This window comes from Chlorocebus sabaeus, chromosome 7 (genome assembly GCF_047675955.1).
Source record: "Chlorocebus sabaeus isolate Y175 chromosome 7, mChlSab1.0.hap1, whole genome shotgun sequence".
Classification (NCBI taxonomy): Eukaryota; Metazoa; Chordata; class Mammalia; order Primates; family Cercopithecidae; genus Chlorocebus; species Chlorocebus sabaeus.
The window spans coordinates 98911412-98934050 of record NC_132910.1 but is presented as its reverse complement, the minus strand read 5'-3'; the positions used below and the strand labels follow the sequence as shown (position 1 = coordinate 98934050).

At 41.2% G+C, this 22639-nt stretch overlaps 1 protein-coding gene across 3 annotated transcripts in view; it reads left to right on the top strand.

Annotated features, from left to right (window-relative positions):
* NR3C2 (nuclear receptor subfamily 3 group C member 2) overlaps positions 1 to 22639 on the top strand; it is a 368607-nt gene that overhangs the window by 287380 nt on the left and 58588 nt on the right. For all 3 annotated transcript variants that reach the window (XM_007999946.3, XM_037986899.2, XM_037986894.2), the window contains exons 5-6: positions 3746 to 4096; positions 6211 to 6355. In XM_007999946.3, the coding sequence (XP_007998137.2) occupies positions 3746 to 4096; positions 6211 to 6355 (496 nt within the window). The remainder of the gene's footprint in view (positions 1 to 3745; positions 4097 to 6210; positions 6356 to 22639) is intronic.

Here is a 22639-nt window from a genome sequence, read left to right as displayed (position 1 = left end):
AACCTCAATATAGCCTCTCTAATGTTTACTGCCAAGACCTAAAATTTCGAGACATGGCATGAAGCATTTCTGCAATGACAGAATTCTCACTTTATTTTTTTCTAATGAAATACTGTCATTGAACAAGATTCCATATTCTACTATATATCACTCTTTTACTATACTCCAGAGGGGGAAAGTTGTCCTGATGACCATTTCTAAGACTAAAGAATCTTTACATGGTGAAAGTCCTAGCCAGCCATCATTTGGCCACAATGGTGGCTTATCAAAAGGGTATGTAGCAGGTTATACCAGCCTCAGGAGGTGGAGCAAAGCAAAAGAGGAAATCTTGCCATGTCATGTTTCAAAGCTCTTGTGAATGTTGAGATCTCATTAGAAATCTTTCAGTTTTAATAGAGTCCCACCAAGATGTGCTCTGCCTGCTCTTTTGCAGGTTGGTCAGGATAGGAAGCAGGGCCTCCGCAATGCCAGTTCCTCAGGGAACAATTCACGAGAATCTAAGGAGTTGTCTCCCAGCAGTGCCAGGAAAGACAGGCTGCCAAAATGTTACTAGTAATTAAGGACTAGGCACCTGAGGGCAGCAACCAAACACGTGCTAGTTATTATAACATCCAGGTAGAACAAGTGAAACTCCTCTTTTATGTGAGTTTAATTGGGACTGGGAGACATTTACAGTCACATTAATGTATACTGCACGTGCACACACACAGACACACACACAGCTACTGTTGCTGGCAGTGGAGAAAATGGTGTTTGGGTCTGGCCACCTAGGAACATGAGATCACAAAGCACAATGGCCATTAAGTCAATATTGATTTAGTAAGGTGCTAAACAGTGGTTAAGTTCCCAAATGTATGCTCAGTGATGCTTTTGGATAATAGAAACATGTTCCTTAAGTATCTTCAGCCAACAGTGTTCCTGTGTAATTAGCAAACATCTTAATTATACACTTGGATTTGAAGCTTATGCTAGCTAATCTTAAAGTATAAAAATTAAACAAATTAGATAAAGAGAAAAGGTTTGGAAGAGAGACTGCATGTAGCATGGAGGTTAAGAGCGTGAACTCTGAGCCATAGCTGGATTCAAATCTCACCCTGGTATTTACTAGCTCTGCAATATGAAAAAGTATTTAATCTCTGTGTTTCAGTTTTTTCATCTGAAAAATGAAAATAGTGCCTCTCATAGGGTCATGGTGAGCACTGGAATGCTAAAAACAAGTTAAAGCTCTTTTGAACTGTGCTTGGAACGTGAAATGCTAAATATATTTAGCTTATTTTAGATACGGTATTTTAAGAGTAATAATTCCACAAATGGGTCATTACACAGTAGAAATTTTGAAAAGGAATAGTAATTAACAATTCAGAAATTTTATCATAAAATCTCAGAAGCTTGCCCACATTTCCCACAGGGAAGTAAACTAATACTTTATATATGTAATAGTTTGTTAATGTTTATTAAAATTTGAAAATAAGGTAAATTTATTCAACAAACATTTTTATTGGGTACCCATAAGCATCATGGGAAGTGATATGATGTCATAGGGATACATAAGACATTATTACCCACTTTGAAGAGCTTAAATGTATTATAACAGTATAAAATATTCAAGCATTTTAGAAACATTACTTTGATATAAATATAATTAAGTAACCATATTTTTGGTCCTTTTAGAAAATATATTGGATAGATACACATGGCCAAAGATACACTGGAGATATTTATTACCTTGAACTCTTAGAGTAAATATGGATTATTACTCAATTTCAAGTGTCCTACATATGTTCACAAAATCACAGTATAAACTTAAATGTACCTGAAATGTTAAATGTGATGTCGATAATCCGCTCCCTAGGTTTATGCTACAGACCACAGCCTTGTGTGTAAGTGCTGGAGAATATATTAAGTATTCTTCGCGATATTTCCTATCATTGACTTTAAATCAGCCGTGAGAATAAGCACAGCATTGTAGACTGAAAGCCTAAAGCAATATGAATTTTATCATTAATTTGCAAGCAAATATCACTTTCAATAAAATTTGAAAATATCACCCTTGGCTGTTTCTAGTCAATTAAATTATGGTTATCATCAGATGTGGTCCTGTAAAGGATGAGAACATTTTAATGTGCTGGAATATTTTTAATGCTTACAAAATTATGGGGGAAGAATGAAAGTGACATTGACATATTATTTCAGATGTTAATAATAATTTCCACCATGTTTTTATTTGTCATACCCATTTAGTTCTCTGAGAGATAAGAGAGGGAAACTTGGTCATGCCCATTTTTCAGATGAATCAGTTGAGACTTAGAGGAGAGTTTATCTAACTACCCAAAAGACAGATTAATGCTATTGAAGATTTTCTTAAGCTCTGATAGAGTCATCAGTTGACTGTGTTTTTAGATTACCTGGGTGCTTGGTTCTTTTCTGTTTTGTCTAGTTTTTGAGGCACTTTGCTGAGTATTTTTCATTTGCCCACTCATCCATTCATCGGAAGTATCTGGGTTACTAGTGCCGGTTACTAGTGCCTGGGCAGCATCTTCCATTAACATACGTGAATATGATACATCTGCTTTTCCTTGATAAACAGTTCTAAAAATCAGGTGTCTGTGCCTCAAATCTTTTATTAAAGAGACAGTCTATAATTATTGAAGTTTAAAATTTTTGTTAATATTAAACTTCTTAAAGACAGTAGTTACGTCTTATTCATCTTTTAAGCCTGGTTCCAATATTTAATATAGCTTTTGTTGTTTGATGGCTTATCTTTTATCTGAATTGTAAGATTTTCTGTAATGAATGTGATATTAGTGGCTATAATTGTAAACACAAATTACTCTATTTTTAAATCAAGTTAATTGGTATAACATAGTCCTATTCTATGTTAAATTTGTGTCCTGTAAGTTCTCATGACTGTTAGGATTAAGTAGAAGGTGTCTGTTTTCTTCAAGAATTTTTAAATAAATTGAAATGTTACATTTGTAATATAAGTAATTCTCACATACCTAAGCTCAGTTTGGTGCTTCGGAACTTTTTTTCTTTAACCCGTTCTCTCATTCATCCGTCTTCCCAATTATCTATCCATCTACCCATCTACCTCCCAACTTTCCCACCTCCCCTACCACCTCCATCATATTCGCATATGAAGTAATTTACCCTTCCTTTAAACTCTATTTCAGATATACAAGATATGTGATCTTATATTTCTTAAACTTTCTGGTCTCTGTTTCCTTATTCTACAATGAGAATCATAATAGATCTACTCATTAAAGTATTAAATTGGTTAATTTATATAAAACATTTAGAACAGTGCCCAGTGTTAGTTAAGCATTCAGTAAATTTTAGCCATTTTCGTTTTGATCATGGTTCTGATCTCTACCTGCACTGCGGTACAGTGGTGGTACATTTCTTAACTCATCCCCCACTAGGCTGAACACTTGTTGAGGACAGGGTAAGGCTTGGTTATACTGAACACATTACCTGGGTTCGTATGCAGCTTATGCAGTCTCTTACAGGAGACAGGCAGTGAAGACTTGTAAAATGAATGAAAGAAGGAAGGAATTTGTTATCCTAATACCCATAGTAAGTAATAATAATTGGGCTTTATACGTTTTCTCTTAGTGGAATAAACGATCATGTTCCCATGGACATAACAAGACCTATTTAGAGGAAAACTGTGCTTTAAGCAATGTGAGTCAGTATATTTCAAACATAATTTTAATTTGGCCTTATCATTTACGGTTTCTTATAGCACGAAAGTCAAAGAAGTTGGGAAAGTTAAAAGGGATTCACGAGGAGCAGCCACAGCAGCAACAGCCCCCACCCCCACCCCCACCCCCGCAAAGTCCAGAGGAAGGGACAACGTACATCGCTCCTGCAAAAGAACCCTCCGTCAACACAGCACTGGTTCCTCAGCTCTCCACCATCTCACGAGCACTCACACCTTCCCCCGTTATGGTCCTTGAAAACATTGAACCCGAAATTGTGTATGCAGGCTATGACAGCTCAAAACCAGATACGGCCGAAAATCTGCTCTCCACGCTCAACCGCTTAGCAGGCAAACAGATGATCCAAGTCGTGAAGTGGGCAAAGGTACTTCCAGGTAGGATTGCCTCTCCTTTCACGTGCTGCATCCTGAACTTAACAAGTCTGGGCAACTGACTTCGCCATCTCTAACCATGCAGTAGGAGTTAGCTTGCTATGAAATCCTGATATCAGAGTTTTGTAATTGATAGCAAATTGATCAAGTATATAGGAAAAATATGGTTAATGTGCACATTTCTTCTGAGAATGCAGGATTAAGGACTTTATTGTTGAAATGACAGATACAGCTGGGAGCAGTGGCTCATGCCTGTAATCCCAGCACTTTGAAAGGCAAAGGTAGGTGGCTCACTGAGGCAGGAGTTCAAGGTCACGAGGTCAGGAGTTCAAGACCAGCCTGGCCAAGATAGTGAAACTCCATTTCTACTAAAAATAAAAAATTTAGCCCTGCGTGGTGGCAGGTGCCTGTAATCCCAGCTACTCAGGAGGCTGAGGCAGGAGAATCGCTTGAACCCAGGCGGCAGAGGCGGCAGTGAGTGAACCGAGATCCCACCACTGCACTCCAGCCTGGGCAACAGAGTGAGACTCTATCTCAAAAATAAGATAAAAATTAAAAATTAAAAAAAAATAACATATGCACTTCTTATGTTGATCAAAATGGAAAATGTCATACAAAAATATTATTAAGATAAAATACATTCTGTTCATGAAATCACAAGGTGAGCACATTATTAGCAGCTCATAACTAGTGTTAATCTAAGCATAGACCAAGTAAGCCAAGGCCTAGCAAGTAAGTTGTCAAAGACCTGGAATGACTCTTCTGTCTGAAAAAAAATCACCTTGCCCCTAGCACCCTTTAAATTGTCCCCGGAATTCCTGTTTTAGTCATTTTTTTTGTTTCATGAGATTTAATTGATAAGGCCCCTCTAAATCTACAGAAACATCACTTAGAAATTGCCATTCCATTGTCCCAGTTTATTAATCTAAAGCAGCTTCTTAGATTACCTGTGGTCAGACAGCAGCTGTAAAAGTTGGAGAAAGCTCCACTGACTGATTCTTTGAAGAGGAGCTTACCCAGTGCAACTCCACAGGCAGAAAAATAACATGATGCCCGTGGAGACAGGGCAGTAATAAAACAACAAAAGAAGGCCCAGTACAGTGGCCCATGCCTGTCATCCCGGCACTTTGGGAGGCCGAGGCAGGCAGATCACTTGAGGTCAGGAATTCAAGACCAGCCTTGCCACCATCATGAAACCCCATCTCTGCTAAAAATACTACTCGGGAGGCTGAGGCAGGAGAATGGCGTGAACCTGGGAGGCGGAGCTTGCAGTGAGCCGAGATCGCGCCACTGCACTCCAGCCTGGGCGACAGAGCGAGACTCCATCTCAAAACAACAACAACAACTATATATATATATATATATATATATATATATGTACAAAATTTAGTTGGGCGTCCTGGCAGGCACCTGTAACCCCAGCTACTTGTGAGCCTGAGGCAGGAGAATCGCTTGAAACCTGGGTTGCAGTGAGCCAATATCATGCCACTGCACTCCAGCCTGGGCGGCAGAGGGAGACTCCATCTTAAAAACTAAATAAATAAAATAAAGAACAAAAGAAGAGCTTGAGTCTGTCAGGCAAGGAGGACAGGTGCCAAGGAAACATGTTCTACCATAGAACTTTATCAAAGTCTGATATTAACCTGGACCATAGGAGGCACGACATGCTCATTTTTTAAGCACCACAAATTCATGAAGAATGAAATCTCCCACCATTATTGCAGACACGCAGGGGTTGACAGTTATTAGATTACCCTTTATTTTAGTGTTATTAATTGCGGGTGGGACAAAGCAAGTTTTGCAGGTTAATACAAATTCTTTCAATCTAACCAAGGGTTTTAGGCTGTCATCCATACTGAAACTCACTGAACTTTGCAATTTTAGTTTGCCCTGGCAGTTTACCCTCACCTAGAATTTAGGATGAATTTAAAGTGAAATGTGGAACAGGACTGGGCCTGTGGTAGGAGCTCTGTAAATGACTGTTGAATTGATTTGAGTCTATTAGGGAAGAGAAAAGTGAAAGAAAGGTGGCTGTTTGGGGTTGACTTAAGAAGCATCTTCCTGGAATGTACTTAAATGCTAAGTGTATTTCTGTGATTAATTGTTTTGTTCTTCAGGATTTAAAAACTTGCCTCTTGAGGACCAAATTACCCTAATCCAGTATTCTTGGATGTGTCTATCATCATTTGCCTTGAGCTGGAGATCGTACAAACATACGAACAGCCAATTTCTCTATTTTGCACCGGACCTAGTCTTTAATGAGTAAGTACCTATTAATTAGCCTTCATAAAATAAACTTCAGAGTTATTCGTTATGCTTTCTTTCAATAATTTCTAAACCGGTATATGTCGGTGAAAGAATCTACTGAAACTGGCATTTTTTAACGTTAAAAATTCACAGATCTCTAGGAACTTAAAAATTACTCTTTGCAACATTACACTGTACACTTCTGAGTATATATAAATCAGTATATATAAATTCCACATAATAATATGTGGGATATATCCCAAAAGAAAGATGATCCAGTTGGCTCTGAAAATTGACTGGTACAAAGCCACAATTAATAGAAAACAGTCTCTTTTGGTATCGACTCCAATTGGGAAGACGATCTAATTTCTAGGAAATGTGAATGTATAAAGTGCCAGCTTTTATGAGCATCATATAATGGTTCTTTTGTTAACAGTATACAGCTGCTCAATGTGTTTTCATGACAATCTTAATTACCCTTCTTTGCCATCATAAAAGAAGCCAAACTGTTATTCTGTAGCGAAACATTTTTAGTTTTATGATGCATTTTAAAGACTGAAAGAATTGTAATCGGTTTTTCTTTGGCCACAAATTCCTTCCTATTTTAAGTTTATATTTTAATACTGTTTGCATTCCTCATTAGCACATTTTATTTATGTTTATATCTAGCAGTGCTTCTTTGTAATTGTTGGGTCAAGAAATACTTAAAAGGGAATATTTGAATTATGATAGTAACTACAGCCATAATCTAACAGATGGCTCTCTCTAGCGATAGGAAAATAGGGGTTTCAGTAGGGGAGGCAGATGAGAAATAGGTTGGTGATAAAAGCAAGAAAAGTAATGCAAAAGATGAAAAGTATAGACAGATAATGCCAACATCAGTACCAGTAGTAATTTACCTAAGAGGACCAGTTTGCACACATGTGATATACTGCAAAGACAATTTTATTCCAAACATAAATTAGAAACATCAGTTGTCGGTTCTCGAGGTGGCCTTCTTTTGGCAATTTATCAAAAAGAATAATTCTAGTACTGCATCAGTTTTCACCAAAAGCACGAAGTAAAGCCAAACAACTGACATGCACAACTTAATTAACTTATATTCCTCAATAATCAACTGATGTTATTGAATAGTAAGCCGGTTTTAAAATATGTTCTATAAACCAGAAGGGAAAACATATTAAAGAGGGTTCTTCTTTTAAAAGGACATGTGAGTAAATAGGAATCTCTGTTAGTGCCATCGGTGTTTCAACATTTGATTTTAACAGAAGATTAAAACAACCCATTTAATCTTATTAATACATCTATTAATTTTTGTCATAAAATGCACATAACATAAAATTTTTCATTTTTAAGCATACAACTCAGTAGCATTAATTACATTCACATTGTTTTGCAACCATCACCACTATCCGTATCCAATACTTTTTCATCATCCCAAACAAACTCTAAACCCATTCAACAATCAGTCCCCATTATCCCCTCCCATAAACCTCTGGTAACCTCTAGTCTATGAATTTGCCTATTCTGTATATTTAATGTAAGTGGAATCATATAATATTTGTCCTTTTGTGCCTGGCTCATTTCGCTTAGCCTAATGTTTTCAATGTTCATCCATATTTAGTATGTTTCAGAATTCCATTCCTTTTTATGGCAGAATAATATTCCATCATAGGTATATCAAGTCAGTCCTCATTAGTGGATTCTGTAGTTGCATATTTGCTTACTGAATGCATTTATTTGTAATCTCAAAGTCAATACGCACAGGATTTTCATGGTCATTCACAGACAAATGCAGAGCAACAAGGAATTTGAGTTGCCAAGAGAGCACATTGCAGCTGAGCTACACACAAGGGACCACTCCACCATCTTGTTTCAGCTTTCATGCTATACACTCATCCTTTTCACAGTCTATGTAGTGCCACATGTTTTGCATTTTTATGCCTTTTGGTGATTTCACCGTTTAAGATGGCTGGCCCCTTACGTGGTGCTGAAGGGCTAGCTAGGGTTCTTCAGCTCAAGAAAGCTATGATGTGCCTCACAGAGAAAATAGGTGTATCAGATAATCATTACTGAAGCATAAGTTATGGTTATGGTTCTGTATCTTTTAGGGAAATGAGTAAGTTACAGAGCATGCCCGAATGCATATGTATACATGTTTCATCTTGCATTTATTCCAGGAATATTTATTAACTGTTGTCAGTATTCTAAGCAGTAGTTTTAGAATAGTGTGAGAAAAAAAAAATCCCTCTCTCATAGAACATACAGTCTAATGACAGAGACAGAAATACTGAGTTTTGTAAGTAAAATATAATTGTGATAAGTATTGGAAGGAAAAGTGCTCTGAGAGCAGTTAATGGGAGAGATTGATCTAGTCAGGAAAGTCTTCCTTGGGAATGATTAAATTGGTGTTCCCCAGGTGAAGGAAGTATATGAGGAGGAAAGTTGATCTAGCCTGAGAGACCAGCATGTACAAAGTCCAAGTGACAGGAAGGAACATGGGCCTTCAATGAACTGAGAACAAGACCGTGTGGCTGGAGGGGAGCTTAAGGCCAGGTCCTGTGGGTTTCAGAGGCCACATCAGAGACTTGGCTCTTTATTTTAAGAGCAGTGGAACAGCCATTCAATTATTCTAAGTGATGGGGTGGCATTTCCAGATTTGCTTCTTGAAAAGATCCCTCTGAATGCAGAATGGAAAATGGGTTAGAAGTGAGTCGGAGCAGATCTTGGGAAACCAGATCTTGCGATGGGAATTCAGGTGATAGCGTAAGGTGAAATCAACAAGAATTGCTAGTGGTTGGATATTGGCAAGGACTGGAGTGGGGGAAGAATTAGCTGTCTAGGAAGACTTCCAAGCTTCTGCTATAAGTGCCAGGAAGGATTTGGTGCCCCTCACTGGGATGGGGAATAAGGGAAGAAGACTCAGGTTTGGAAGGGCAGGGGAAGGGAGAGCCTGGGACCAGTTTTAAGGGTAAGATTGACTTGCCTTTGAAAAATTATCCAAGAAGACATTACATAGGCAGTTATTTCTACAGGTCAGAAATTAAAGAGGTGTCCTGGCTAAAGTTAAAAATTTTGAACTCATTTTGGAAGTAGTAGTTAAAAGAGGAATGTCGTGACATGAATCACAAGGAAAGAGATGACTTTAAGAAAGGAGATGCGACTACCCTATCATGTTTTATGTTTTTGTGATCCCAGCGAGGTGTAACCTAGAAAACTCAAAGCATGCCTCACGCATTGCCTGCCAATGCCTTATACATTCATATCTTCTGAACATGTTCTATGCTCTCCCTGAGTCATTACCTGTGTTTTCGTACCCTTCCACAACAGCAAAGGCAGCAGTCTGGCATTTTGTGTAAAGCAATAGTGATGCAGCTCACTTGAGGGCAGAGTACACCGATGTGGTCCTCGCTGGCTCTCCCACCAACCCTTGACTGTTTACACCACCTCCCACCTGGTGTTGCCAGCTCTTAAGTGCGTGTATCTCTGCCTTATTTCACTGGCACACCTCATTGAAGTCACACACTCTGTCTTAATCATTTTTGAATCTCTAGCAGCTGGCATTGTGCCTGAATCATAGTAGGTACTCCATAAATATTTGCTGAATAAATGAATTACTGAACAAATGAACCAAACAATCTATTAATCAGTCTGAAAGGGGCTTCCTAAGTTTACATTTCTAATTATGAGGATGAAGTTTATGATGAAGTGGGATGCATGGCCTTCATGAACAGAGGCATTGCAATATTTAAAACAGAGGAACAAAACTTTGGGTTTACTTTCAGCTGTGACACAGATCTGAAAGTTCCCAAAGATCTTATTCTCTGGTATTAGCATCACTGGAGATGGAGGAAAGGTGGGAAATAGGGAGTAATAAAGGAAACATTCTTTCTAATTTTTTATTAAACATTGGGGTGAAGATATTAGTTAATACTTTAAATTAACATAGAACTTTTCTTATTATAAACTCAAAACTTTTCAAATATGTATTAAATGATTAATTATTCAATTTTACCTTGAAATAGCTTATCATATATTGCTACAGATCGCTGCAAGTATTCAAATTTCTTATCAATTCACTACACATATTAAAACTCCCACTGAAGCCTGTAATGACTTTTTTTTTCATTTTTTTTTTATAAGTTCTGAAATGAAGGTTCAGTATTACTCTTTTATATCTTGGCTGATATTTTTAAATTAAATATATATTAAAGACTTGCTTATACTACCTCAAGTAGTAGCCCAGTAAAAAATGTTTTTGATGATCTTTTACTGTCCTCAGCGTCTGAACTTTGGATTGTTTTGGTTCACAGACTGTTCGCGAGAGTGAGAGAGGGTTGAAGTCTTAGTGGCACTTCACGTGCCTCTCCGGGAGGAAGGTGACTTCCACCCACACCATCCTGCGTCTGAAGCACTAGTTGTGTGAGGGCAGCTCCATTAGATGAGTACACAACTCAGTTGCCATCGGCTACTTCTTGTCATGTTTTCATGGGGTGCTACCTGTTTCTTTGTGTCCCCTGTCGCTGGGTTAGTGTGCTGGCATAGTTCAGTTGTCCTCAGTGAGGGTTCTCCCCGGGCCATCCTGCCAGCATTACAGTGCCAATGAGGTCCGCCTGTACCTAACATTCTGAAGCTCCACGAGGCCTGGCTTCCAAATGGGTTGTGTGTTCCAAAGTCTGCCCCACCGTGGTGGAGGCTGGGATCAGAGGATCCTCATGGAGGCCAGGAGGGGGTCGGAGGTATGGCGAGCCCCAGCGCCCCTTCCCTGAGCTACTGGAGGTGACTTCTGTGCCTTGACCCTCACCCCAGCAGGGTTAGGGCCAGCGATAGTTGGGGGACAGGAGTTCTGATGAGAGGAGTCAGGGATGTAGTAGGATGAACCTGATCAGCTCCTCCTTCAATGGCTGCTTTTGTTCTTCCTTCTCTCTCCCCAGCCCACTTCCCCTTCTCCTTCTTTCAAGTTAGGATTTCTTACTTCTCCTTGGCTCACTGGGAAACTGTTGTGTGATTTCTGCAGCTTCCAGTGTCTGACCTCCTCCCTTTTCTTCTCACTTCTCCCTGCTCCTTCCTTTCCTTTCCCTTCTGTTACTCCCCTCCTTCCTTCTCCCCTTCTCTCTCCTTCTTCTACCTCCCACTGCCCCATACACCCCTTTTCCTTCCACTGAGAAACCTACTCCTGAGATTTCCATTGTTTTTTTAATTTCTGGGTAAGTATGAGGGAATGAAGTTCAAAAGAAGGAAACAAGTCTTCCTTCCATGCCTTATTTTTCCGTTGGACCCTATGAAAAACCAGACCTTGCACCAGCAGCAGAAGGCCAAGGCCTGCAGCCCACGGCCTGACCATGAAAGCAGCGCCCCCTGCAGGTGGCACACGTACTGCCGGCCTCACCGTGGCCCCACTGTTCCCAGCGGGGAATCTGTTTGGGTCTGCAGCAACCTTAATTCTTGCCTCCTCAGAAGAAAGAATTTGACTGAGGGGCAGAAGGAGAGACTGAGGCGAATGTTACACAGCAGGAGTGAAAGTTTATTAAAAAGCTTTGAGCAGGAACGAAAGGAAGTAAAATAACCTTGGAAGAGGGTGAAGCATGTGACTTGGGAGATCAAGTGTGCAGTTTGATCTTTGACTTGGGGTCATATACGTTGGCATGCTTTCTGGGAGATTGCGTCCCCTCTGCCCTGATTCTTCTCTTGGGGTGCGCTGTCCTCATGCAGAGTGGCCTGCCAGCATTTCAGAGGGAGCATGCGCAATGTGTTTACTGGCGTTCTATGCATGCTCACTTGAGGTGTTCCTCCCTTACCAGTCCGGAATTCCTAGAAGGTCATACCAGCTGAACTCCGCCATTTTGCCTCTTCATGCGCATGCTTGAGCCCACTCACCCAGCTCCTGAGATCTTATCAGGAAGCTGCTTATCACCGGTTTCAGGTTTTTCTGTCTATTAGGAGACTGCCTTTCCCTGGCACTGGCTGACACCACTTATTATTTTAGAGAAACAGTATAACAACTGCCTGACCTGAGGGTCATCTGACATTCTTGATGGCAGTAAGAGGGACCTCTCCTGCCCTGCTCATGTCTGCCTGACCACCTACTGTAACACTGCCACTGCCTATTTTGCATCTGGTTCTCTTCATTCCTACCTGACCCTTGGAAACAATGGAGCTCAAGACTCTTGAATAAAGAAAAGCAACGTCATAAGTAGAAAATCGTTGATCCTTATCTGCAAAGGACAGAAGCACTCCAGAATGGAAATTGTGTTTTTACACAAAAGTAGTGTTTAGAGGCCATATTCCCACCTGAAGGAGGCTAGACAGAGTGAAGAACTCTAGGGGAAGGGACAGTGGGGCTGGAGGAGGTTTTATAAGCTACAAACAAGAACAGTCATTTAGTTATATACAGGGAAAGAGGAGAGGTAGATACAAGTCCCCAAAACCAGAATGATTTCCTTCCCTCCTTTCCCCTACTTCTTTTTAAAATAGTATTTATTCCTTTTCTTCAGTTTATCATAGTGATAGGGATTCGAGTTGGAGAAGAAAGCCACTTCTAGCCAGGCATGGCACCTCACACCTGTAATCCCAGCACTTTGGGAAGCTGAGGCAGGAGGATTGCTTGAGTCCAGGAGTTCAAGTCCAGCCTGGGCAACAAAGACCGTGTCTCTACAAATAATTAGCTAGACACCTGTGGTGCCAGCTACTTGGGAGGCTGAGGTGGGAGGATCACTTGAGCAACCAGGAAGGAGTTCAAGGTTGTAGTGAACCATGATTGCACCACTGCACCCCAGCCTGGGTGACAGAGCAAGACCCTGTCTCAAAAAGAAAAAAAAAAGAAAGAAAGAAAAGAAAAGTCATTTCCAGACATTTTAACAGAGGAAGTGAGAGGAGGGAAGTTCTGGAAGAAATGGATAACCTGCTGCAATGATACTTCTGAGTTACATCATAATAAGAGAAGTTCCAATACTGAGCACGCAGAAGATAGTGACTGCCTGTACCTGAGAAAGGGGAAGACACCTAAGAGGGGAGTATTAACTTAAGACGAGAACTGAGGGGACACTTCCTAACTCAGTTCTTCAGTTGTCTTTTTTTTTTTTTTTTTTGAAACAGTTTCGCTCTTGTTGCCCTGGCTGGACTGGCTGGAGTGCAATGGTGCGATCTCGGCTTACCACAACCTCCGCCTCCCGGGTTCAAGGGGATTCTCCTGCCTCAGCCTCCCGAGTAACTGGGACTACAGGCATGTGCCACCATGCCCGGTTAATTTTGTATTTTTTTTAGTAGAGATGGGATTTCCCCATGTTGATCAGGCTGGTCTCGAACTCCTGACCTGAGGTGATCCACCCACCTCGGCCTCCCGAAGTGCTGGGATTACAGGCATGAGCCACCGCGCCCAGCCTGTTGTTTTTCTTCTGTTTTGTTTTGTTTTTATAAAACCCTGCCTCTCATTTTAGACTACTCGTGGGAGAAGGAAATAAGTGATATTTATTGTCCTTTCGTTTGGCAGATACTTATTGAGCAACTTCAGTGTACTAACCCCTGTTCTAGGCAGTGGGAATGCAACAGTAAACAAAAGATTCCCTTCCTTCATGGGGCTTACAGTCCAATGGTAGGTATAGGTGGGTGACATAGCAGAAAAAGTGGAGGCGGCGTTGTGAAACAGTCCTGCCTGCAGTGCTGCTCTAGAGAGCAGGGCTTGGATCCCATCCCTGATACTTGTATATGACAACAGCAAAAATGGTACTTAAAATAATATGTCGTTTCAGTGAATTTCCTCAAGGGCTTTATTAGTGCCCTTGGTTAGCCACATTGGCCTCCTTTTGCTGCATCGAGGATCCAAACTCGTTCTTAACTCGATATCTGTTCTCTGTGCAGGAAGATGGCTCTTTCGTGCCTTCTTGTCTCAGGTCTAATTATTTCTTGTTCAGACAGATTTTGCCTGATCATCTGTATTAGGCTGTTCTTGCATTGCTGTAAAGAAATACCTGAGACTGGGAAATTTATAAAGAAAGGAGATTTAATTGGCTCATGGTTCTACAGACTGCACAGGAGGCATAGCACCAGCATCTGCATCTGGGGAGGCCTCAGGAAGCTTCCCATCCTGGCAGAAGATTAAGGGAGAGCAGGCACATCACATGGCAAAAGCAGGAGCAAGAGAGAGAGAGGGGAGGGGGGTGCGCCACACACTTTTAAATGACCGCTATCACCAGGAGGACAGCATTTAGACCAAGGGGATGGAGCTAAACTGTTGATTAGAAATCCACCCCCGAGGCTGGGCATGGTGGCTCACGCTTGTAATACCAACACTTTAGGAGGCCCTGTGGGCGGATTGTTTGATTGCTACTCAGGAGTTCGAGACCAGCCTGGGTAACATGGTGAAACCCTGTCTCTACCAAAAGTACAGAAAATTAGTCGGCGTGGTGGTGCATGCTTGTGGTCCCAGCTACTCAGAAGGCTGAGGTGGGAGAATCACTTGTGCCCAGGAGGTGGAGGTTGCAGGGAACCGTGATTGTGCCACTGCACTCCAGCCTGGGTGACAGAGTGAGGCCCTTTCGGGGGCGGGGGTGGGGAAGAAAGAAAGAAGTGCAACCCTGAGATCCAGTCACCTCCCACCAGACCTCACCTCCCACCAGGCCCCACCTCCAACACTGAGGATTACGATTTAACATGAGATTTAGAGGGGAAACATAACCAAACTATATGTTCGAAGATCTGTAGATCCTAGAGTTGTCCATCAGATCTAGAATACACTCCTGCCACTTCCCTCCCCATTTTATCATATCTCTGTTTTCTCCCTAGTAACCCTCCTGCCCCCATTAGCGTAGGCTCTGAGAGGGCAAGAACTTGGCCTGTCTAATTTACCTTTGCATTGCCAGCTGCTAGAATACTGCCTGGCATTAGTTAAGCGCTTGATGAACTAATTAATTTTAATATGTTATTTTCAGCATATTTCCTGCTGCTTCTCTGCATACACTCCACACCAGCCAAATTAACCTTTCTCTTCCCTAGGTCTTTCTACTGCTGTGCCTTTGCTCCTAATACTTTCCTTCTCCCTCACGCCCAACCCAAAGCATACTTTCTCACTGCCAACTTGTCTTACCATTAAAGAATGATGTTCCCCTCATACACTCTATAGCAGTGGTCCCCAACCTTTTGGGCACCAGGGACCAGTTTTGTGGAAGACAATTTTCCACAGACCTGGCAGGGTGTGGGGATGGTTTCAGGTTGAAACTGTTCCACCTCAGATCATCAGGAATTACTTAGATTCTCATAAGGAGCATGCAACCTAGATCCCCTCACATGCACAGTTCAACTAGGGTTCGCAGTCATATGAGAATGTAATGCTGCTACTGATCTGAGCGCTGAGGCGGTAACGCTCACTCGCCTGCTGCCCACCTCCTGCTGTGTGGCCCAGTTCCTAACAAGCCATGGACTGTAATACAGTCTGTGGCCCCAGGCTTGGGGACCCCTGCTCTATAGTACTTCTTTTATATCTCGATCATTTGGTACTTACTGTGTCTATATATGGTTTTTACTCTAGGTATACTGTAAATGCCTAGAGTACAGAAAATATACTTGTTAAAGTTATCCATAGTGTCTAGCAAAATGTGTGTGTGTGTGTGTGTGTGTGTGTGTGTGTGTCAGAGATAGAGATGAGTCTCTGTTACCCAGGCTGGAGTGCACTGGTGTGTTCTCGGTTCACTGCAAACTCTGCCACCTGGGTTTAAGTGATTCTCCTGCCTCAGCCTCCCGAATAGCGGGACCAAAGACGCCTGCCACCATGCCCAGCTAATTTTTTGTATTTTTAGTAGAGATAAGGTTTCACCATGTTAGCCAGGCTGGTCTCAAACTCCTGACCTCAAGTGATCCACCCACCTTGGCCTCCCAAAGTGCTGGGACTACAGGCGTGAGCCACCACGCCCGGCTGCAAAAATACATATAACTGGCACTCGGTAACTGTTTTTGGTTTGTTAATGTGTGCTCTTTCTGGCACATGGGTCAGAACCCAATTCCCTGATGTGGATTGACCTTACAGTGTTTTGGAGGCTTAACATATAAACTTAATGAAAAAGATTCAGTTTTGCAGACTTCTTTAAATTTTACTTCAAGAGTATTGCTGTATGTTAATATTGCATGTATATTTCTTGTAGTGTTCTTGAGAAATTTCCTAAGGAGTTAATGAAGCTGGGTAATTGCCAGGATAGTATGAAATTAAAGCAAAACAAATATGAGACTGCAAATGGAATGAACTGTTTAAGCTATATATTACTATATTGGGATCAGATAGAGTAGTAATGATGCAAGAAATATATCCAAGCTTTATTCTGGCTAACTAGAGGGAGCTATTTTTCATTTTTAATAAAAGTCTAAAACAGTTTAAGATCATATATTGTCTTTAAAAGGCTTAGTGTAGCTAATATTAGCATATTGCTTTTTATTTCCGTTAACATGCTCAAGGACCTTGGTCTCTTCAGCTAAAAATACTCTTCTTTTCTATATAAAATAAAGTTCCTGGAGTAAATTTCTTTCTTTTTTTTAACTTTTGTAGAGATGGGGTCTCACTGTGTTGCCCAGACAGTGTAGTGGCACAATAGTTCACTGCAGCCTCGATCTCCTGGGCTCAGGCGATCCTCCTGCCTCAACCTCTCAAGTAGCTGGGACTATAGGCACATGCCACCACAACTGACTAATTTCTTCCTATTTTTTAGAGACAGGGCTTCACTCTGTCACCTAGGCTGGAGTACACTGGCGTGATCATAGCTCATCATAACATCAAACTCCTGAGTTCAAGCAGCCCTCCCATCTCGGGCTACCAAGTAGCTGGGTTTACAGATATGAGACACCACGCCCAGCCTGGAGTAGATTTCTTTATTGAAAATTTGGTAAATGGGGAAAAATTATTTTTATGCAGTGATTCTATTCCCAGATAGAGCAGGTGGAAAGGAATGGGCAAGTCAATTCTAAAACAAAGAAAGGCTCCAGACTCCCCCCTTGACACATGCCACAAGACCTAGAAATAGTAGCTTTGCTGGCACTGCTCTGGATTGAAGAAGGGGAACACACTTGAATGTGTCTTGCTGCTTAAAGCATTTTATGAACTTCTGTCTTTAGACATTTCTAGAACTGAAACTGAACCACACAATTATTTTTTATTATATCCCATGAGAGATGATTTGATTTTTGTTTTATAATTTTCCCCTTTTCCACCCATGAACCCCAAGCTTATTTAATAGGGTCATGTTGGGGAGGGCTCTCAAAAGGTTATTTAACTTTCCCTGGGTTCTGGCATCTGACACTCTTCTGAAAGAAACAAGTGGAGGATGAAGGGAAACAAACAAGAAGGTCATATTTGGAGACCCTCGGCCTCCTTATGAAAGCACACTTGTGCACTTGGATCAGTGGAGCTGTAGTAGGAGTGTTGTACGAGCCAACATACATACCTACAGGTGTGACAGCCTTGTATAACATCATCGTATAACATCATCATCACAGATATCATCTGTGCCCCTGTCCCTTGAAGTAGACACCACTTCAACAGAAGCAGTGGAATTAGCAGTTTAGAACCTCCCCACTTCCTGTCCGCTGCAGCTGTGTATCAGTCTCCACTTACCTTGGTACTGCAGTGCAAAAGTAACTGATAATCAAGTAGTTTAGAGGGAGATTTGAAGGATTCTGAGCTGATGCTGAAAGCTTATGGAAGGTGTCATGCTAAATACTATCTCCAATACTTCATTTTATTTAATCCTCACAACTCTGTGAGGTTGGAATGTATTATTCTGCTTTTAAAGATGAGGAAAACCCAAAGTTTTGAACACAGGTGTCTCTCTGTCCAAAGCTCAGAATTTTTCAGCTATAAAAAGGCTTCTACCTTGACTATGGAATTTGGATTTTCAGACAGTTATACACAGTATAGAGCTTTGGAGCTTAATAATGGTTTCAGACATGATATATATTTGAAACTCTTACTGGCCAATCATCATTGTCCATATTGTGCTGCAATAACACAATCCCTGAGTCTGGGTAATTTAAAGAACCATGATTTATTTCTTACAGTTATAGAGGCTGAGAAGCCTCAGATCAAGGGGCCCACAGCTGGCGGGAACCTTCCTGCTGCATTATCTCATGGTAGAAGGCAGAAGGGCGAGAAAGAGAGAGAAAGAGAATGTGCATGAGCGCAAACGGTGCTGAAACTTGCTTTTATAACACATCCTCTCTCAAGATAACCCACTCCTACAAGAACATTAATCCATCCATGAGGGCAGCATGACCTAGTCACCAGTTATTAGGCTCCACCTCTCAACACTGTTGCATTTGGGATTAAGTTTCTAACACATGTACTTTGGGGTACATACTCAAATGATACCACTAATCATTTATCATCTTTCATAAGAATTATCCTTTAAGTGAGATGGCCGGGCACCGTGGCCCTGTAATCCCAAAACTTTTGGAGGCTGAGGTGGCCAGATCGCTTAAGCTCAGGAGTTCAAGAACAGCCTAGGGAACATGGCAGAACCCTGACTCTATAAAAAATACAAAAATTAGCCAGGTGTGGTGGCACGTGCCTGTGGCCCGAGCTACTCCGGAGGCTGAGGTAGGAGGATCCACCTGAGCCCAGGGAAGTTGAGGCCACAGTAAGCCGAGATCACACCACTGTACTCCAGCCTGGGCAACAGAGCAAGACCCTGTCTCAAAAAAATAAAATAGGTGAGAGAGACATACCCAGTATATAAACAACACAAATGAGAAATAAAGTGTTCTTAGAAAAACTGGAACTTTGGTTCCTATTTTAAATTATTTCTCCATATCTGTTTTTCTTCCTTTCTGATTTCATGACAGTACTTAAGAGCTCAATTGTTGAAGATGTAAGACCCAGTCCCTAATATTGTCGTTAATGAGCTTCATGTTGTTGAGTGAGTGAGCCTTCGTTTCCCTTCTGCAGAATGAGGGTATTAGCCCAGACCAGCAGTTTGTAAACGGTGTGTTCTCAGGACCCTTTTACACACTCAGATCATCGAGAATCCCAACAAGCTTTTCTTTATGTAAGTTATATCTATTGACATTTACCCATATTAGAAATTAAAACAACTTTTCTAAAATATTGATTTATCAATTTGTTTTAAAAGAAACATAAAGCCATCATATATTATATAAATAACATAAAACACGAATATTTTGATGAAAAACAACTTTTTTCAAAAAAAAAAGTGAGAAGAATGGCATTGTTTTGCCTGTTTGCAAATTCCTTTAATCTGGCATTCTCTCTTCTGCTTCTTACATTTAGTCTGTTGTGATGGGTTGTTTTGGGGGAGGTATATGAAAAAAATTTAGCTTCATCCAGATACATAGTTAGAAAAAAGAGGATCTAACAGATACCTTGAAAGGGTTTCGGGGACACCCTGGCGTCCTCAGACCACACTTTGAGAATCGCTGGACTAGATGACCTTTAAAACCCAACCCAGACTCTAATTCCGCCTGGCTTTGGTGAAACCTCACTGAAGATCTGAATCTGTTTCCTCATTCAAGAAAGACTTAATGTATATACCAGATGCCGGAAAATCAAAGCTAGATAGAACATAGTCCCTGAAAGGGCTCATAGTCTAGTAGCAAAATACTTACGGAGCCTTCCACGTGCCATTTACTATACTTGATGCTTTTGTATGAATCATCTTATTTACAAACAATTATATTTTGAAGCAGATGTTATTGTCACTCTTTCATATATGATGCAGCTGCCTTGGCAGAGAGAGATCCAATAAATTACCTAAGATCACATCACACTGAGAGATGGGTCTTAGATCTGAGCCTAGGACTCCCCTCACAGCGCGTGTTGTTTTCGTTATACCGCATTTCTCCTGTGTCTGCTGAATAATGGAGATGGAAGTGTCTCACAGGTCCCCTCTACCTTCCTATGGTTATGATTATATAGTGCTACTGTACCAGTGAGATAACTTATTCTCATAGCTTTGAGAATGTGTCATTAGAATGTATTCAAAAAAAAAAAAAAGAGTAGTAGTACAGTATTGTAAATGAATATCCTAATCACTTCCCCTAAAGTGAGATTAAATTCTCTTTATTTTTACTATTTAGCTAAAAGATGAACAATAACCAGCATTTCACCAGTCAGAAATAAATATTGAAACTATCTACACTGTGGTGGCTATTTTACAGAATCAAAAGAAATGAAACATAGAACTTCCATCCTGTAGAATTCTATAGTGTAGCTGGTGAGTTACTGGACAAGTAACACCTAAATGCATAAATAGTGGCCTAACAAGGTGAAGACAAGTGACAGGTGACAGGTGTTATGAATGGGCACTCCAGGAGTTTAAAAAGCAGGTGGCAGCTACTCAGGAGGCTGAGGCAGGAGAATCGATTGAACCTGGGAGGCAGAGGTTGCAGTGAGCCGAGATTGCGCCACTGCACTCCAGCCTGGGTAACAAGAGCGAAACTCCATCTCACAAAAAAAAAAAAAAAAAGCAGGTGTAGTCTTCTGGACTACAGTGGTCAAGGAAAACTGCTGGGCAAAACTGTGTAGCTTGAAAGGCCATGTTATCCTCCGAGAGGGTTAGAATTGGATGGATATTGTGAAGCGGGTGGTACGATCCAAGTGTGAGATGCTGTACCTGAGCAGGAAAGGGGATGGGTCTCTGCAATCCAGAGTTGAAGCTGTCAAACCACAGGGCCAAAAGAACTGCGGGCTTCAGCTTCAGAGGGACAGAGCCATTTCTTTCCCCATCTCCTTTTGTTCCCTCACCATTTCTGCTTCCCTTCCTTTTCTCCATGACTGGTCCCCCATTCTTTCTCCTCTCATTTTTGTTTCTGCTTGACCCTTTCTCTTTCCTTTGCTTTTGTTCTATAGCCCTTCCTTATCTCATGTAGAGTGAGTGGGACAGTATCATTTTTATTGAATAAAAATGCTACATCCCATTGTCTTACCTTTGAAATTAGGCATGTTAACGCTTTTCCAGACTTTTCCAGAGACAAAGTTGTTGTTTTGTCTGTTTGTTTTTCAAACTTCAGTATGAACTTCTGTGCTCTTTTCTTTGAGATGGTTGCTCTAAATTGAAAACTTTGTTTTGCAGCTCCACCAGTCTTGGTCTTAAAATCATTGAAATTTAAAATCATTGAAACTTCAGTTCCAGAAATTACTCAGAGGAATGATTTTTCTTTATTATTATTTTTTTTCCCTGATGGCTTGTCTTAGTTTGTTTGTGCCACTGTTCTCAAAGTACTTGAGACTTAGTGATGTGTGAACAATAGAAATTTATTCTTACAGTCCTAAAGGCTGAGAAGTTCAAGTTGCAGGTGCCAGCAGGTTCAATGTGTGGTGAGAGCTGCTATCTCCTTCCAAGATGGCACCTTGTTGCTGCTTCTACCAGAGGAAAAGAACACCATGTCCTCACGTGGCAGAAGGGATGGAAGGGCCAAACTCTTCCCTCTCAACCCCTTTAATAAGGGCTCTAAGCCCATCCATGAGGACTCTGCTCTCACTGCTTACTTGATCTCCTCCTACAGGAGGTGATTGTAGCGGGTGATTGAGAGGTGGAGCCTCCTACAGGCCTCACCTCTTACTAGCATATTGATAATTAAGTGACAATATATGAATTTTGAGGGACACATTCAAACCATACCACTGCTGTTCCTTCTCCTTGTTACAGAAAACATTGCTGCCTAGTGGCTGCCCCTGCCCCTTTCCTTCCCTCTCACATTCTGCCACCCTCCAGTTCTTTGTACAAAGCATCACAGTGAAGGAGGGCTTGGATTGCACTTGCCTCTCTCTCACAAGATTGCCAAGAGCCCAGTGCTTTACTCAAGAATCACAGGGAGGGTTGGATGTGATGGCTCACACTTGTAATCCCAGCACTTTGGGAAGCCGAGGAGAGCGGATCACCTGAGGTCAGGAGTTCGAGACCAGCCTGGCCAACATGGAGAAACCCCATCTCTACTTAAAAAAAAAAAAAAAAAATTCGCCGGGCATGGTGGCGCACACCTGTAATCCCAGCTACTTAGAAGGCTGAGACAGGAGAATCGCTTGAACTCGGGAGGCACAGGTTACAGTGAGCCGAGATTGCGCCACTACACTCCAGCCTGGGTGACAGAGCGAGACTCCCTCTAAAAAAAAAAAAAAGAGAGAGAGAATCACAGGGAGCTAACACTTTTAAGGTGTTGTCCTTAACACTCACTGCTTCTAAGCAATGAACACAAAAAACCAACAAATCATTTCTCATTAAAGAGGAACTGCACCGCTACTGAGTTCTGATTAGAGGAAGTTCACAGAATTTCGAAGTAGAGGAGGTTAGGAAATGTTACTTTTAC